The 14356-nt window shown below is 38.5% G+C and overlaps 1 protein-coding gene across 1 annotated transcript; it reads left to right on the forward strand.

The window, feature by feature from the left end:
* Nucleotides 1-982: 982 nt before the first annotated feature.
* On the forward strand, nucleotides 983-12525 carry nol11 (nucleolar protein 11). The gene is made up of 18 exons (XM_059342142.1): nucleotides 983-1162; nucleotides 2996-3109; nucleotides 3531-3587; nucleotides 3778-3926; nucleotides 4359-4416; nucleotides 4768-4909; nucleotides 5618-5824; nucleotides 5949-6025; nucleotides 6826-6949; nucleotides 7161-7252; nucleotides 8790-8855; nucleotides 8944-9128; nucleotides 9301-9426; nucleotides 10826-11050; nucleotides 11183-11261; nucleotides 11419-11511; nucleotides 11697-11804; nucleotides 11955-12525. Exons 1-18 carry the CDS (start codon nucleotides 1016-1018, stop codon nucleotides 12066-12068), a joined length of 2163 nt encoding a protein of 720 aa, XP_059198125.1. The 5' UTR covers nucleotides 983-1015; the 3' UTR covers nucleotides 12069-12525.
* The last annotated feature ends 1831 nt before the right edge of the window (nucleotides 12526-14356 follow it).

Genomic DNA, 14356 nt, shown 5'->3' on the forward strand with positions numbered 1-14356 from the left:
TGGCTCAAAATATTATAAACTTTTTTCCCCAACTGATCTGCTTTCTGCCTCTGATCCTGAGCCTTACATCATCCTCTTTGCTCTTAAAAGTGGAAGCTTGCGCATAACTTTGTTGCATTATATTGAAACTGTGTTTCAGATTAATTCAAATAGGAGAGCTCATTGTTGTGATGGTGATTATCTAATTATATGTGTGTTCTGGTCATTTGAGCATGACTAAACATGCCGCCTTTAATAAGGCGATAAAAAAAAGCTTATTGCATTTTGGGGTTTTTTAAGGTGTGGGGGATTGGGGGTGCGTCAACCTGTTTGGGACATAGAAGGGGGTGCGCGGCTAAAAAAGTTTGGGAACCGCTGCCTTACAGCAACACAATGTTTAGTAGGCTAATGTAGGCTACCATCTCTGGCTGTTTGTCTCCACCTACTGGTAGATTCAGATTCATTGACTTGTATTCACAAGTTTGTCCTGCCTGTGTTACTATTAGTCGCTTAGACTATTAGTTACTGTTAGTCTGACAGACAGTTACATATGTGAGTTAAGCCTATTTGGCATATACTATGCACAGTGTCAATTCTTGTCAAGTTTCAAACGGGTTTTTTTTAAGAAAATAAAAAAGATGGGATATGGGCCTTTTCTTGTTTATCTCATCTTTTTTATTTATTTAATGCTATCATTAATAATTAATTATATTCATAATACTTGTTGTTATGTCGTTAACTGCCTCCTATCTCCTCAAAAGTTAAATATCCTTGCTCTAAACATTAGTACACTATATACTTCACATCTTTTCTCACCATAAATAAACATCACAAAAATATCATTTTTAAAACACTTGGCCGCATAAATCATGACAACGATGTCTGATAGTTTTCGCTTTTCGCTGTGCGCGCTCCCGCGATGTGCACGCAGCTCTCGGCGAGCAGGCACAACCATAGGGCACAACTCTACACCACCTGTGATCTCGTTTGTCTATTCTCGCGAGATCCAACGTGTTCCACTTTCTTCTCGTCCAGCATGGCCGCGCTGTACGAGGGATACACGTTGTGCGGACTTGCCCCAGCTCAAAATCTATCAAATTCAGGCATTCAGGGGATCGAAACGGAGAGAGACAGCGACTATGTGGTCGTCACAGACACAACCAGATCCGTCACGCTGTACAAGGTAATGTTCAACCTTTGTTTTGAGCAGGCTCTACTAACCAGCTGATCAGTGCGACCTGTACAACTCGTGTTGGCATCCTCGGCTGTTCTTAGCAACAGCAACCACCAGAGTAGACAAGACAGATACCTCGGCTACATGTGATACATTTACTCCTTTTCGTGTAAAAATCACAAGTTAGCGTAACTCAGGTTGTACTGAGCACTATGTCTATGTCTACACAACATGCAAATGTAAGCTAACAGTCGTCCGGAAAACGCACACAGCTTGCTAACTACTGCTGGCCAAGTCTACGTATTTATTTAATATCTAAATACCGCTAAATTGTTCACCATGTGGCTAATTTGAAATCAGTAAAACTTAAATGCCGTCTTTCAGGTTTGGCAACACTTGCGTCAGAGGTGGGACAAAGTCATCACTTTGTAATGATATTTTTACTTAAGTCACAAGTAACTTAAGTCTAAAAGCTTGGCAGTCAAGTCTCGAGTGAGGTCTCGGTTCTAAACTTGTGTGTAAAACTCCTAACAAGCCATAATCCACCCTTAACCAAATGTAAGGCAGTTAAACAACATTGTAATAATATATCGTCACCCCCGTTAAAATAATCGCCTAACTCATTTTTTCAAAGTTTTGCAGGAAACACAAAAATTTCACCAAAATTGTAACATATGACATTTATTGATCATTTCACTCAAAAAGGATGTAACAAAGGATGGCTATTGGCATAGTAATAACACTCTGTGTAAAGTATGTAACTTAAGAGAAATAAATGACTTAGGCAATTTTTTGAACATGCCTTTGTGACTTAAGCAAGATATTGTAACACTTTATTTTGAAGGTGTCTACATAAGAGTCACACAAGCCTGTCAGAAACATGACATGACAAGTATCATGAGCATTAATGTTACTTCAAAGTGTCACTAATGTTCATGACACATCCCATGTCATGTTAATGACACACTCATGTCACTCTTATGTAGACACCTTCAAAATAAAGTGTTACCATATCTTGCTCAAGTCACAAAGGCATGTTCAAAAAATTGCCTTAGTCACATTTTATTTTGATTTAGGCATAATAAATCTGCTTAATCCACACACTTGACATAGGCCATTATTTTAAAGGGGTAAAATCACATGATCTGATCAACTGAGGATGTAGGCGATTTTACCATAGGTGGCCAGAATCATGAGGAGATGATTTAGGCAAAAAAACAAAAAAATTACTTGGGCGATTATTTTAACAGTGTGACGATTTGTTACAACCAATGCCACCAAACTTAATCTTAAAAAAGTAATTAACATTAGGGTTGTACAATCTATCTGTAAGGATCCGGACCAAAAAAGTTTTTCTCTGTAGAATGCATTTCGTAGCCTTGGGCATTTTGTAGCAAAACAGCACTAAATGCATGATATTTTGACATATATTGTGGCTCTAGCAAAATTTTTGATTAATTGTTTCGCCCCAGCTGACATTGCACTTTTATAGCATATTGCATGGCTTGGGGAAAACACTTGGGCTTTTAAGTATTTTTAAGTCAAAAAGCTCACTTCCAAGAGAAATCATGAATCATTGGCGTTAAAGTCCAATCCGAGTTGTAAGCATCAAACCTTTGACATGAATCAGACTCAAGTCCAAGCAATGTGACTTGAGTCCACAGCTGTGTATATTGCTTGTTTCATGATCTTAAATCTATCATGATGGAAGTTGCACTACGATATAGTACAGTTTTACATTTACCAGTTTAGATGCAGGTGAAGGGAACTTTCAGTGTTGTGACTTGAAAAACCGTTTGGATATTATCACCTGTTTTTATTTATGTCTTCTTGGTCCGACAGGTTTCAGACCAGAAGCCGTTGAGCAGCTGGACAGTGAAACAAGGACAGACGCTGACATGTCCTGCAGTCTACAACTCGCAGACCAAGGAATATGTGGCAGTCTCGGACAGCAAGGTAGAATTTTAGTCATTCTCGTTGTGGCAAGGTAGAGATAATCATAATCATGCCAGTTTTGGTTTGCTGCACAGGTAGAGCCTCATTGAATCGCTTAAGTTCTACAAAATTGGCCATTAGTTCTTAACTTTAGTTTACAAACTATTCTATGGTAGTTATTTTCAATTTTCATCCAATAAAAAAATTAGTGAACTCTACCACACAATCAGCATTATAAAAAAAGGAAGCTATTCTCCCACCTGCCTGTTTACCGGTTGTGTTGACAGTGTGCAATTGGCCTCCATGTTATTATAATTCATTACACAATTTAACTTTTACAAATCTACTTTAACTTTTTTATTAATTTAGCCTCCAGGTGTCTCTGTAGAGCTGAACTTCCAGAAATATCTACACGTAAATAACATCTGTTTCTGTTCTCAAGGTGATCAGAATTTGGAAGGAAGAAGACCTACTCCTAGACAAGGCTTTCAAAGCAACTGTAAGTTAACATTGAGTTTGTGCAATGTTTATTTGATTACCTCTGAAAACAAAGGTGTTTTTACCACTCAAAAGATGTTTGATGAAGAGACAGGTCACCTGGAAGTCTTTGTAATCATTTTATTTAATTTCCAATCATTGGATAACAAAACTGAACCCATTCCTGGCTCGTGTCTGTTTATTCTCACCAGGTGTCCTCAGATGTCTGGAGGGTCCACTGTGCAGCTGGAGGGGAGCCTGTGGTCTTGTTCCAGAGAGGAGCTGTGAGGCTTCTGGACTCTCTCCTCTCTGCCCCCCAGCAGCCCATAGAGGAAGTACTCTCTCCAGAGGAGGCCATTAGGTCAGTATCACTGTGTCGTAGAGCCCCAGTAAATCCTTAGTATTATAATAATAACATTTCCATTTCCCAAAACAACTTAATCTCAATGTGGTGTTTTCATGGTCAGAAGTGCCTGTAATTTGAATATAGTCAGAAAGATTCTGTCACAAAACATCATTTGAGTTGTTTAAAACACAATAGCATCTAATTTAATGTGATGAAGAAGTGAAATAATGAGTTCACAATGTATATATAGTGATATGTATGTATGTATATAAATATAAATGTATTTAAAACAGCTGTAGTGTGCTGGAAAAGCTTAAACGCACAATAAAAGTACTCAAAGTACTAATATTTGACTTTGGAAAAGGTGCAGAAACCCTAAACTTAAAATCAAAATATAATTTCACTGCAGACTCACAATTTTATTTCTTTTTTCCCCTATATGTTTAGCTGGAGCACCATCGTGGTGACAGAGACACAACAGTTTATAATCTTCACAACTGAACAGGTAACAATTAAAAAAAAACAATCAACTAATTTAATTCAATTAATCAACAAAAGTGTATTAGTTTTCTGTCTTTGTCCAGTTTCCAATTGCATATATTTCACAACGGATTAGCAAATTATGCCATTCTGTTGTATTTACATTTTAGACAATGTCCCAAGTTCATGTCACCGTGCTGTAAATTAATTTGAGGACACAAATATGTGCCTGCATGTGAATTACATGTATTTTATGACTGGTTTATCAATAAATCATTTTGTCAGTCGTTGTTTTTCTTGTCAACGTGTGCATCAACTCTTTGTATTTGGTATTTCTAAAGGTCTGTTTACCTTGGCTGTCACTGTCTTCCCACAGAAAGGAGATACTTTCCTCTACCTGCAGAGACTGAATCCCAACACCCTACAGAGGTACCGGCTGGAGAGGCAGGAGCCTGGCCTCACCCCGCTCAGCTTCTCTGCCTCCTACAGGGATAAACACATCCGCCTGCTTTATCTCTGTAAGCCTGAATTTCCTGTGAAAAATATTTTTAGTGTCACTGTTTGACAGTTTATTTTTGTGGACTTGGAAATGAAAATGCTCCACAACAAAGAACAACAACAGTGATGAGTTTAGTTTGATGTACAGTTGTACCTTAACCCATTTAGGCCTAAAACGGCTGGAAAAAATGCCTGTAAAAAGCCTATGGGTGATTTTAAAATTACCCCCTAAAACCTGAATTTTTTCTGGAAATTCAACAGAAGTGTTAACGCCTACTAATGTCGATTTTTCAGCCTCTGTAGCAGATAGAAATGAAATTCAAAAAGTATATGAGAGCTTATACCTATTATATCTGAGCTCCTTCTGCTATAGTTGTCTTCCACCATGATTTCAGTTCTGGATAAGTCCCATGTTGCATTGCGACACTCCCACATGTATTCTGATGCATTTCATTGGCCAAGAGACCGAAAATAGGTTGAAAAAACTACAAATTCTACAAAACGACGTATCCGCTTTCCCGGCTTTAATGGTAGAATAACACATGAGCGCCCCCTGTTTTAATGGTAGAAATGCGGTAATTCTTTCCCGGCTTAAATGGGTTAATTTACACTCTGTGTTGCACAAACACAACATGTTGCATTCAAGAAACGTTAGATACATTTTCCTTGTAATCTCTTCCTTCAATAATCCTTTTTTCCTCTTTGTGTCATTATTTACTTCCATCCAGACTCTAATGGTAATGTGTACCAGAGTGTAGTCTCTGTGCGGGGCCTGGTAGCTGACGAGGGGACCCAGGCTCTCCCGCTGCCCCGCAGCCTGCAGCTGGGCCTTCCTGTCGGTGACGGCCAACTGGAGGCTGCGTCGGCTCAGGTCCTGGATGAAGCTCATGTGGCTGTCGTGGGGGTCCCACACCCCTCTGCCGGAGCTGGTAAAGGTAAATGCAGTTCAATCTCACTTTGCTTCTGAATAAATGCACTACAATGATAAAGCCACATGACCCCTGTATCTGATTGCAGTTGTGTGTGTTGTTGAATGGCCCTCTGTCTTTGATTTGTCAGACTTCCTTTGCATCTGGAATACCAATTTCCAGACGCTGCAGGCAGGAAAAGAGATGGCGGGTAAAATCTACGGACAGGTGGGAATGCTTTGGTATATTAAATGCAAAAAAAAAAAAGAGCCAAAATCAATTGTTTTCTAATAATTTCTGATATACAGGTGCATCTCAATGAATTAGAATATCATAGAAAAGTCTATTTATGTCAGTAATTCAATTCAAAAAGTGGAAATAACAAATTATATAGATCCATTACACACAGAATGAAACATTTCATGTCTTCATTTATTTACTGTCTTGTAATTATAATGATTATGGCTTACATTTAAAGAAGACCTAAAATTCAGTGTGTCAAAAAATTTGAATATTACAAAAGACCAATTTTAAAAGTATGTTTAATATGGAAATGTTGGCCTCTAAAGAGTATGTCCATCTATATGCACTCAATACTTGGTTGGGGCTTTCTGACTTGAACTACTGGAAATGGACCTGAAATGCACCTGTGTATATATTGTGAATTATATTTGTCTTTTGAGCACAATCACCAGTGTGTGCATGAGCTTTTGTCGCTCAGGTTTGAAGTATGCATTACCACCTACACCCATTTAAGCTTCCCTCATTATTATTATTATTACCGCAGGCCAAGGTTCCCTGTCCTTCCAGCTGCTGGGTGCTGATGGAGGACTGTATGACTTTGGTAGAGCATTGTGTCTGCTCTCCACTGTGACGGGGCTCACTGTCCCTCCTCACAACTTTATGGCAGTTCACAATTTTAATATTGACACAAAAATAAAGAATTAGTGAATACTACCACTGTTAAATGATGTTAACTTTGACCGTTAATTCCTGTGTGTATTCACTTTCTTTTCTCTTTGATTTAGCTTTGGAGTTATTCGAACAAGTTATTTATTCCACATGGGAAAACCCTCTCTGTTATTCCATACGAGTGCCCCAAATCTTCCCTGGCCTCTGCTTTGGGGAAACTACGGCAGGCCAAGATTGAAGGTCAGTTAAAACTAGTTTTTAGCACTGCTCCTGTTGTAATCAAAACTTTGTGAGAATGACATACATCGAACAAAGCCTTTGATGCCAGAAAACACTAATTTAAATGTGATAAGTAATACAGCGGTAACATGTACTCATGTGCTGTTCTTAGTAATGCTGGAAGAATAAATGTGTGTTTGCTCAGTACAGTTTATTTTTCTTACTGATACAGAGTCCAAAGCTCCCACTCTTGTACCATCTTGGAATAACATTCTGCATGAAGAGAAAGCTCATCCCTCGAGAACAGCGGAGACCAGGAAGACGGTATGTTGGAGACAGCTGCTGCCTGAATTACCGGCGCATCAATCCCACACACTGTAGCACTAGCTCCATATGAAATTGTGATTTACAGTAGTTGCTGCCTAAAATAATGGTGCACACAGGGATGTATTGTGGCAAAGGGGACGCTTTATAATACCACAGGGCTGCACTTTGACTGTTTGTACAGCCATGCATATTGTTGATTTGTATACAAGGTTAACCTCTAATGGTATCAAAAAATGTAGTCTTACATTAGAACCATAATATTTTTCATTTATCCTTTATTTATTTCTCGAGGAATCATTGAAGGCAACCCTTCATTTACAATGATGTCAAGAGTACAGAGAAAACACAATGAAGAACAAACAGCACAGAAAAAACACTTGAAAAAACATTAAAAACAGTTGCAGTGAAAGGCAGAGTTATTGTGTATCGTAGTTTTAAAGTGGCCCATAGTTATAATTGTGTTGAGTTTGAGTGAATGTTGTAAGATGTTCCAGGTAGATGCAGCAGAAAAACTGGAAGCAGTTTTTCCAAATTCAGTATTTGTCCAGGGAACATTGAGCATTAAGCAATCACTTGAGCATGTTGGGTAATTACTATGTCACATAGTACTTTAATATAGTGCTGAGGTATGGTGGCATGTCGCCTATCAAGATTTTATAAATGAAAAGGAACCAGTGCATGTCTCATCTGATAAATATAGGTGCCCATCCCACCTTGTTGTATAGTATGCAATGATGGGTGGAGTAACTGTCACCAGTGATGAATCGGAGTGCAGAGTGATAAACGGAGTCCACTGAGGTGAGAGTGGAGGCAGCATGTCTATAGATAACATCAGCATAATCCAGAACTGATAAAAAAGACAGCCTGAATGATCCGTTTCCTACAGAACAGAGAGAAATTTGTTTTGTTTCTGTATAAGTATCCAATTTTTTGTTTTAATTTACTTGTATGTCAATATGAAATTTAAATGTGAGTTTTTGTTCTCTCTCTCTCTCTGAGCGAATATATGTACCAGTATGTATATTTATGTGTGTATATATGTATATATATATATATATATATATATATATATATGGCTCTTGAGATAGGTTTTGTCTGAATTGAGAATTTTAGATTGAGAAGAGAATGTTGTAGTTTGTCGAAGGCTTGCTGGAGAGTTTCATCGAAACTGTGTCATCGGCGTAGAGATGGCGATTTCAGTTTGTTATGGCGGATGTAATGTTGTTAATGAAAATAGCAAACAGGACAGGACCCAATATTGAACCTTGTGGGATCCCCTTTGTTAATGGTAAAAATTCAAAGCAGTTGGATGCGAGACATTCCTGTCTGTGGGATAGGTAGTCCTGGAACCATTTACAAATACATACATACATTTACAAATGCATATAACCATTTGCTGTCGGGATATGATGGAGTATGATGACAGCAGTTAGCAAACAAAACTGTGTTTTAAATGTTGTGCCACCTGAAGATTAATTGTCCAAACCTGTCAGTTGTATCATCTATAGTTGGTTTCTTTTCTCTTTCCACACAGAGAACAACTCGTAAGAGCCAATCAGCAAGTAGTTTAACAAGTGACCAAGTTCTGGAGCTCATCAAGGTAAAAAAAAAAATTTAAATACTGCAACAGCATGTTGACCAAAAAAGTAAATTTATAATCAAAAAACATTTTTAATTTCCTCATGCAGACAGCACCAATAGAAGAGGTCCAGAAAGAAGTGGAGGGGCTCCTCTCAAGGATGGACATCCAGGACCTGCAGACCTCGGTGGGGCAGCTCGCATCAACCCTTGTGTCCCGGAGCCTGGACGATCCAGCGTTCTACACCCCCAGCAGCCTGGCACAGCTAGTGCACACTCGATGCCTTTGCCACAGGTCAGTGAGGCAACAGGCAACGGGTTTTTTAATGTTGATTCTACATAACTTTAAATCGGCATTCAGTCTGCAGAGTGTATTTTTGAAACTGTATTTGAATGCAAATGGTAGAGTGATTCAACCAGTGTTATTGCTGTTGGATGTGACCTTTTCCCATCATGACATTCAACAGTGTGTGTCCTGACCTTGTGCTCCTGGCTCTGGAGAGGAAGGACTACTTTCTGTGTCAGCTCTGCTTGCAGTTCTTCCCTGACATCCCAGAAGCTGTCACCTGTGCCTGCCTGAAGGCCTTTATCAGGTAACACTGAAGCGCACGATCCCATCAGTGAAGACTGTAATAGAGGTTTAAATTGAAGACACATTTTACCCATGCGTTACTACCACTGAGGTGCACTAATGTAATATATTTTTGTGATTTAGCATTTTTAGATTGGAAATGGGAAACTTTTCCTCTTTCCTTCCCCTAATCTTGGTTATTGTTGGTGCGATACACTCGGGCTGAATTGATTAAACAACCATGTTCATATACTGTTAACAACATGGCTGCCAGTGCTGTCCAAAGGAAGAAACCATACTACCAATTTCAACTAGAAACTTATAAAAGCAGAGTAAAACAACTGGTAGTATTAATAAGTAGGCAGGTTTTGTTATTTACTGTTTTAACTTCTTTTTATCTTATGTCAATGCAGCTCTTTCAATTTTTTTCCAGTAGGGATGGAATAATTAATTGGAGTTGAATAAAGCTACAGTTTGCAAACTGAAAGTTGCAATAACAATTATAAAACACAAAGAAATACAAGAATATTAATTTGAGCAAAACTAGCTTACTGTATCAAACCTTTCTAGCATGAATTACTAAGTTTAATTTTATCCAAAACTTATTTAATCACAAAACACATTTAAATATACAAGATTACTGTGAAAACTAACCTCATGCCTCTCCGGGGGCTAAAACATAAAACATTGAACTGCTTAACTTTATCTTTTCGGTGTAATCTCAGTTGATTTCGTTTTAAGATCGACAGGAAGCCTCTTTTCGTCCTTTCAAAATTAAAGCATCTGTTATCAAAACAGCCTTTTGCATAGTACTGTGTATATATCTTTTATTTTGCCCATGTATACATGCAGCGATTAGTTGATTGTTAACATTATAGATGATCGAGTTGGCAGGTTTCTTCCAAACGCCAATCCCTTGGTCCAGAGTTTCTTCAGAACCATTTCTACTATCAGGGCAATGGCCAGTGTAAGCTATTTTGTTGAGTTACTTCTTAGTGAAAGGCTTTCTGGTAAGCAGTGATGCAGTGTATATATCTGGAGCTTTTATTGTGAAAGTTGAGAACGAAAAGAGTGAAGCTTTCATGCCATACTGTTGACAATCTGCGAGGCAATAAAGAGTGCCACCTTGGTTCACACCACGTAATCTCTGTTATTTTACCATCATACCATCAAGTACAGGCGCTATTCAAGCTCTAGCCTCTTCCTGTTTTCTGTTGTAAATCGAGCCCTAATTTTCCCAGGAGATCAGACAACTGGCCAATCTAAATGCAGGTGGTGTCATTTTTCTATAGACATTACAGTGCAGTTAGTGCAGTCAAAATTTACTTCATAAATATGCCACTTTAATGATCTGATTGTCAGTCTGAATCTGTGTTATGTTAAATTAAAATATAAACATTGAGCCACCTTTTGTCTTGCAGTATGTCAGATGCTGATGCAGGACAAGTGAGCCTGGAGCCTGACAGTGTCTCCTTCATGGAAAGCCTAATGGCCAGAGAGCTGGGCCCGGCTGGTTTGCAGAACGGTTTCAGTCCCAACGCCATGGACGAGGACCACTCAGACGACACTAGAGCAGAAAACAAGGAGAAGACCTCAACCCCACCAGAACAGATCTGTCCAGTGGGACTATACAAGGCTGCTCTACTGTATCCTGCCAGTGCAAAGTCACAGTTGTTCATTATGATGCAATAATTTGCTTTTTACAATTACATTTTCAAACTCTTTGGTGTGCAATGCTTTTAAGTTACATGCATGAGACCTTAACTCAAGCTTTTCAGAAATGAGGTTCTGCAGACAGCGTACAGCGACTCTTTCCTCCTCCCACACCTAAAGGATCTCTCCTCTCAGCATGTCGTTGTGAGTAACACAGCCAGTTCACATTTTCTCCATCTCTTAAATAAACAGGATATCAGTTATTTGACATTATTACCATTGTACATTCTCACAAAACAGACTATAGATACTTAAAAAGTCCTGTGTTTACAATGTTAAATGTTCTTTCCCTCCCATTCAGCTTTTCCTCCAGTACCTGCAGTTCCTTTACCTGAAGTATTCCCAGGAGTCTTTCCCACAGATGCACGGATTGAGATCACCAAGTCTGACTCAGGTCTGTTTCAATGTCAAACTAGATAATTAGGGGTGGGGGCACACTTCCTGTAATAATAGTTATCCTTTGTCAATGAATTGTGTACCACAAAATGGTTGTAAGGAAAAGGTGGAACACATCAGTTCAGTCATTCCACTTTGAAAAAAGAATGATTATAAATACTATTTCTTTTCATTTGATTGTAGATCATGGATTGGGTATGCTTGCTGTTGGACGCCCATTTCACAGTGCTAGTGATGACTCCAGAGGCCAAAGGCTTGCTGAAGAGCCTCCACAGCTTTGTTAAGTCTCAGGTAATGGCCACTTTTCACTTTTGTATTATGTGTGTGTAAGACATCACATAGAAACTACAACTCGCCATTTACTAGAGCATTGTAGATTTATCAGATATAACTGTTACTTCTAATTAGGGAAATGATTTAGATGCCTTCTTGTGTCCCCAGGTGAGACTGGTTTCTGAGCTTGGAAAGATCGAGGGCAGTCTCCAAGAGCTCAATAAGATGAAGACGAAAAAGGAAGTTGGAAAATACTCCATTGAAATCATCGAGCTGTTTTAGAATGTGCATACTTTTTAATTAATCATTGAGCATATTGTCTCCTTCCAACTTTTCACCTGTAGTAGTTTCAAGGTTGTCAACTTGTCCCAAATGGTATAAATATAATGTGCTTTTTGGCACAGATGCAAGCCATCAGAGCTCAAGATGCATGAGTTTGACTGTACAGTATATGAATTATTTGTGTAGTTAAGGCATTTAAAAGCTGCAGATGCCTTTTAAACCATATATACGTGTTCAAGATGATGAAAATTTGACCATTCTGATTAGGGTTTGCATGATAAATGTCTTCTTAAGGCAAAACAGGTTCATAATGAGTTTGTATAATGCATGCAAAATGGCATACAACAATCATAGCGGGACTCAACTGTAAGACTGAATGTTTCTGTCAGCTCAGACTTTGTACTGGATTTTCCACAGGAAAGGCTTTTATTTTGGAAAAATAAATAACTGAAAGAAACTGCTGATCTATGTCTGACTTCTTTTTGTTTTATTGAATGTGTTCAAGTACCTGTGAATAAATGTGAAGTCTGTGGTGTTCAACATTGCTTCTGCACACTTTGTAATTTGTAATAATATACTTTATTGTTATTTGGTCGACATTAACTGTGGTTCAAGTACTGTACTGGTACACACCTGTCACATGAACATTAGTACAGGTACATCTCAAAAAATCTGAATATCTTGAAAAAGTAAAATATTTTTTGTCATTTATTTCAGAAAGTGGATATGGATATATATATGGATTCATTACACAGAGGGAAATATTTCAAGCCTGTGTTTCTTGTAATTTTGATGATTATGGCTTAGAGATAATGAAAACACAAAACTCAGTGTCTCAGAAAATTAGAATATTACATAAGATCAATAAAAAAAAGGATATTTTAAACACAAATGTCATGCTTCTGAAAAGTATGTTAATTTCTATACATTCAATACTTGTTTGGGCCTCCTTTTGCATGAACTACTGCATTAATATGACATGGCCTGGAGGTGATCAGCCTACGGCATCATGTTGCTCTGATATCGTCCTTCAGGTCATCTGCGTCTGGTGTCTCTCATGTTCCTTTTGACAACAGCCCATAGACTCCTATGTCAGCCGAGTTTGCTGGCTAGTCAAGCCCAGTAACGCCATGGTCATTGAACCAGCTTTTGGTACCTTTGCCAGTGTGGACAGGTGCTGCTGGAAAATGAAATCAGCATGAAGAATGAAGAGCTCTAAAATGTCCTGGTAGATGGCTGCGTTGACTGTGGACTTAACAAAACACAGTGGACCAACACCAGCAAATGTTTTTTTTCACATGTTGCTTTTTCACAATATTATAATTTTCTGAGACACTAAGTTTTGGGTTTTCATTATCTCAAAGCCAGCACCATCAAAATGACAAGAAAAACAGGCCTGAAATATTTTGCTCTATGTGTAATGACTATAATCTATGAGTTTCACTTTCTGAAATGATTGACAAAAACTATTGAACTTGTTCATGATATCCTAATTTTTTAGATGTACCTGTACACTGCAAAACTGACCTACTGAGGTTATGAGGGGAGCAGTATGAAAAGAAATATGTTTCTTGTAGAAATGTCACATTGCTACAAGCATTTACCTGTCAATGGTGGTGTACTTACCGTGGCAGAGCGGTCGCAAAAATTGCAACAGATGACAGCAAACCAAGCAAACTTTTGAGAAGTCGTCCACAATGAATGATATCCAGTAAATAAAAATGCTGGAGCCCTCGGTGGAACCAGGAGTCAAATAAATCTTCCTATTGGACTGTTGCTGCTGCTGTTACCACCACTGGTCTGTGAAAAGAGCTGTGAACATCTGCAGGCAGAGTGACCTCAAAAGATAACTGACAGCACACAACACCAGGTTGACAAAGTCCTGTCTTTCAGTGAACAGAAGGCTTTTGAATAGAAAACTGAAGGTAGCCAGTATCTACAGCCACGGGCAGATAATGAGACGACCCCTGGGATGAGACATAGAAATGGCGTAGCACCTCTTAGACACAGGAGCAAGACACACAGACTTTATAGTTGTTGTTTTGTGTCTCTTTGTGGTTGTTACACATCTCTCTGTGGTTTAAACTCTTTGAGGTAGTTTGTGTTCCTGTGTCCCTTTTTGTTTCTCTTTGTAATTGTGCTGATCTTTTTTTCCATGGTTTTGCCCATTTTTTTTCTTTTGTGTCTCTTTGTGCTTGTTTTGTGTCTCTTTATTTTGTTTCGCTTTGTACTTGTTCTGTTCTTTTTAGTGGTTATTTTTTGTCTTTGGTTTTGTCCTGTTTTATTGT

This window comes from Centropristis striata, chromosome 1, assembly GCF_030273125.1.
Source record: "Centropristis striata isolate RG_2023a ecotype Rhode Island chromosome 1, C.striata_1.0, whole genome shotgun sequence".
In the NCBI taxonomy this organism is placed as follows: Eukaryota; Metazoa; Chordata; class Actinopteri; order Perciformes; family Serranidae; genus Centropristis; species Centropristis striata.